This window comes from Penaeus chinensis, chromosome 8 (assembly GCF_019202785.1).
Source record: "Penaeus chinensis breed Huanghai No. 1 chromosome 8, ASM1920278v2, whole genome shotgun sequence".
Lineage (NCBI taxonomy): Eukaryota > Metazoa > Arthropoda > Malacostraca > Decapoda > Penaeidae > Penaeus > Penaeus chinensis.
In genome coordinates this window covers 14,232,324-14,237,323 of record NC_061826.1, presented here as the reverse complement: position 1 = coordinate 14,237,323, position 5,000 = coordinate 14,232,324, and the positions used below count along the sequence as shown (strand labels likewise).

The following is a 5,000-nucleotide window of genomic DNA, read 5'->3' as shown; positions in this document are numbered from 1 at the left end:
CACTTCCGCCGATGCATGTCCTCTTGTGCCTGACTGCTACGAGTCCAAGTGTCTGCAGAAGTCTATCTACCACCGCTTCCTTGTCTACGACTCCTATGATCAGTACTTCCCCTTCGCCATCGAGACATTCAAGCTTCCCGCCAGCTGTGCTTGTCTGTTGGGTGCCTACACCATCGAACATTATTAACCAAACACATGAAGAGTGCGTGGAACTGCACATTAATTGTACAGTGGTTTAACATCCTTAGCGACATGCCGTCCTTGGAAAGACGGCATGTGAAGTTCAGTAAATTTGCTGTGATAATAATGACTAAAATGATAAGGGATTTCAAAAGACATCAAAATCCTCCTCTTGTAAAACATGAAAATAAATATAATTTTACATATTTCACATTTCAGTCTACCTTCTAACACTAATATCTTTGAATTAACAAGGCAAGTAACACCAACTATTTGTTTAGTTTGGCATCATTTGTTAAGGTATTCACCATACAATATCAGCTTATTTAGGATTCAGATAGTTTTTCTTGTGTTTGTTTCCAAATATTTTATAAATCTAACGGCTTACGAACAACAGCTGAGTTATCAATGTAAGATGATGTGAGCAGAAAAAAACACCATCTCCATTCTCATCGTCTCATAATTACGAATGAAGACATTCTCACTTATATATACATATACAGATCTATATACATACACATATATTTGTGTATGTATATGTGTGTGTTCACGTGTATATATACATACATAAACACACGTGTAGGTATAGATGTATATATACATATATATATATATATATATATATACTTATATATATATATATATATATATATATATATATATATACATAAAGACACATGCACATTCATAGCATCATATTCGTGCCATCACCGATGCGTGGTTGACGAACTACTTTGCGCCATGTTGACATGTAGTTGACTTGGTCTTTTTATTGGGGTAGCTGACCCGTGATTCTTCCCCAGTGGGGTGGTTGTTTGGGCAATCATTGCAGTGGTTCTCAACACATCATGTCTACGATAGACTCAGCCACTACCGTGCCTAACATATGCAAATCCGCACGCACATTGCGCGCGCGCGTGAACACATGCACATATTTGCATATGTTAGGTAAGTGGGTGAGTATATCGTAGATATGTTTTATTATTGGTCCTATATAAACGTCTTATATTCTACTTCATATACCTTGCCCATAAATCTAAAAGGAAAGAGGACAAAACACAGAGAATACGACAGTGAATATAATAATTAATGAAATATCAATAATTGCTTAAAGTGATAAGCAGTAAAGTGCCGAATAAGATGTTTAATCTTAATCATTGACTTACCTCCAGTAATATGACTTGAAAATGTATATTATACTACGATCTTGCGTAAGAGAGTTCTCCCCGCAAACGGCTTATTTCACGCTTACCGCACCTCTCTCACCATACATATTCACCACACACACACACACACACTACACTTACACTTTCGCTCCATTCCTACGCTTGTCTTTTACACTGTCATTCTTCTCACATGCTAAAGTTACTCTCCTTTACGCTGAATTGCTGCTGCAAGTATGCATTTCTTTCACGCATTTAGCAAGAGAAAGTTGGAACCTGTGGCGTGGTGGCCGGGGGGAGGGGGGGCACGCCCCCCCCCCCCCCAGCGACCAGTAGTCCCTTTTAACAAAGGGGCGCCAAAAACCTTCAAAACAAAATGTAAACAAGATGACAACTTGGCATAGCTGCGTCCCTAGAGATTAACCTAAGGCATAGTTCTCTTGGTGGGGGGGGGGGGGGGGCGCCAAAATTGATCAGTACCCCCCAGCCAATTTGGAGCCACCACGCCACTGGTTGGAACTGCGTTTTGTTACATAAGCACACATGACCATCAGCCTCCCACGCAACTAGATCCAAAACTGATCGTTTTCTCATTGATGCGCTTGAACTGCCAAGGTTTCATTTCTCTCAGCCAAATTATCGAATGCGTGAGAAGGATACACGGAATTTTCGTCGCTTAAAATGTGACCTTTCTACGAATCGCTCCGAATGTATGAATATGTATATGGGTGTGTGTTTGTGTCTGTGTTGACTTTAAATATAAATGAATATTTACCAGTACATATGGTATAGATATGAATATATGAGTATATATACCAGCATCTACTGTGTGTATATTTATATATATGAATATGTCTATATAGATATATATGTATATGCAAAGGTCCATAGATTGATAGATAAATAGTATATATCTATGCATATCCATATCATCGTGTCGACATAATTGTATACATATGTATGTATTATAAGTAGGTAAATAAATCAATAGTTTATAAATGGAATATATATATATATATATATACATATATATAGTTACTGTTTATATATGTACGTTTTCATATATATGTATATGAATACATATATATAATATATATGCAGGCGTGCGTGTATGAGTAAGTATAGACGTATATTTATGCATATGTATATCACAAACAAATATATATATTTGTATACACAGGTATGGTTATATTATTGTGTAAACATACATATATTCATATACTTATATATATATATGTGTTTTTTTTTTTTTTTTTTTTTTTTTTTTATATAAAATTGTATCTACCTATGAATCTACAGTATAGACAGATACATGTACATGCAATGTGTATATATCCATAAGCGTATTCATAAAAACATCCACACCCACACCACACATATAGAAATACACGCATGTGTTTTTGTTTTTCTGAATGTGTGAAAGTATGCCTTTGCCACTTTTTCGCCTTCCCGCTCAAAAGAGAGGGAGAACTCCAGGGTAGAAATTAGTTCACGTGTTGCTGCTTGGGACATGCGAATTTCTAGCTTCGCCCGGGCCCTCCATATATGGCCCGGCCTGTGTCAGCTTTTTATGGCTGTCTATGTTGTCGGAGAAATAATGGCGACTGAGTTAGGAGATGCTGCACTTTCACACTTTTCTAACTTGGTGTCGCCCATCCTGTGTGTGGGCGTGGCCAATCCGTACTGGGCGAATGCATCAGTACGTATTCGTTGGTGTTGTGACAATACTGCCAGTTAAAGCTGACTGCACTGTAATATATTAAGAATATGGTCCTTACGAAATGATCATTTTATTTTAATGTTAATCTTCAACTATTCTTACTACACTAGAGCCTCCGCCGGGGACTCTCCCTATGATGCCACCCACTGGGTTGGTCCTGGAGGCTACATCTGTCCCTCCGAAGTGATGTATACAATGCCCAGACGTGCCAAGAACATGGACGGCAAGTGGCGCTTCATTGTCAACGACGTTCACTATTACAGCCAGATTGCCCGCTTGGAGAATTGTCTGTTCCCAGAGTCTGCTTGCCGCGCGCTTGCTCCTTGCTACCAGAGCCACTGCACCCAGAAGTCAGTGTACCACCGACTCCTCTCCTACGATCCTAAAATAAGACACACCTATATGTATGTATTTGCGCACACACACACACATATATATATATATATATATATATATATATTATATAGTGTGTGTATATATATATATATATATATATATATATATATATATATGACAAAAACAGTTTCAACCGGATTTCTATGCTTGGATCTACCCTGCCCTCTGCTGAAGCATCGCCAAAGGTTGTACTTGTCCCATGTATTACATGCCTAAGCTTTATTTTCGCTGGACGTTATCAATATTTTAATAAGGCATTGGTTATGTTTGAATTACGTTTTCCAAGCATAGGAGTGTTCAGTAAGTACTCAGTGTTATGTTCTCACATGTCAGTTTTGCCGAGTCTTTTCGAGGATTTATTTTCAGTCTTTTACATTTATTATATTTTAATGACGATTCCAGGGGACCTGTATATTGTTTTAAACTTGCCAATTATTTTGCAGTATTTTATTACTTTTTTGTATTCTATATTTGTTTTATCTTGATCACCTCTGCGTTCACTGCTTTATTGCTTTCACTTCTGCTTTATTTTTTTCAGTTTTATTTAAATCTTTTATTTTTATGATTTCATTCAAGTTTTAGTACTGCTTCGTACTAGCTTACATAATATCATTCTGTATTCTATCGCTTTTACTGCTTCTTTTACTCGTTTTCTTTTCGATTTCAGTTAAGGGGGTACTGGACACATGGAATTATCTTTGTTTTACTTCACAAGAAAATTGTTTAATAACATACGAACGTGAAGCGGCGAGTTAAAGGACCGGAAACGCGGCTTAAATGACCATGAAATGGTTACAATGTACAATAGGCGTAAACTGCGCGGCGCCGTGCTGAGATAGTTGAGGCCCTATATTCTCGACTATATGGGTGATTTTCAGGCGTCTTGTGTCTCTGGAGCCTTGAAATATTCAGATCCCTTGCTGTGACACTCTCAGCTAAGTGTGAGGAGGCGCAGAGATGTAGCATTCGTCAGTTACCCGCTACTAGCCAGAGTGTTAGACCGTGCCATGCGTTCTAATTGAATCCTCCACTCACACCTGCTGTTTGTCAGCGGCTTTTGTTTATTTTTTTCTTGCTTTTCATGGGGGATAGTAACCATGGGGTGAAGCTTAGGATCAGCTCTTACTCTTAAACCTCTCTTCCCGTCTTCAGCAGGAAAAATGTACCTCCATGTATACATATATTAACATTTGTATATGTTTACATATTTTTGAATATATTTTATAAATAATTAAAGACACACATAGACGATGAATGCATATATATATATATACATATACATATATGTGTATATGCATATGTACATAAACATATATATATATATATATATATATATATATATATATATATATATATGCATGTACATATATATATTCATATATATACATATGTGTATGTGTAGTGTACATATATGAATATGTGTATATGTATACGTGTATCTTCCTACAAATACACATTCATATACATATGCATATGTATATACATAACCGTATACGTATCAGGGTATGTATGTGTATTTGTCTATGTTTATATATTGTATA

The 5,000-nt window shown here is 36.7% G+C and overlaps 1 protein-coding gene across 1 annotated transcript in view; it reads left to right on the top strand.

Moving 5' to 3' along the window:
* LOC125027813 (protein spaetzle-like) overlaps window positions 1–187 on the top strand; it is a 756-nt gene extending 569 nt beyond the window's left edge. The window contains exon 1 of the mRNA XM_047616945.1: window positions 1–187. This exon is cut by the window's left edge and continues 569 nt beyond it. Within this exon, the coding sequence (XP_047472901.1) occupies window positions 1–187 (187 nt within the window).
* The last annotated feature ends 4,813 nt before the right edge of the window (window positions 188–5,000 follow it).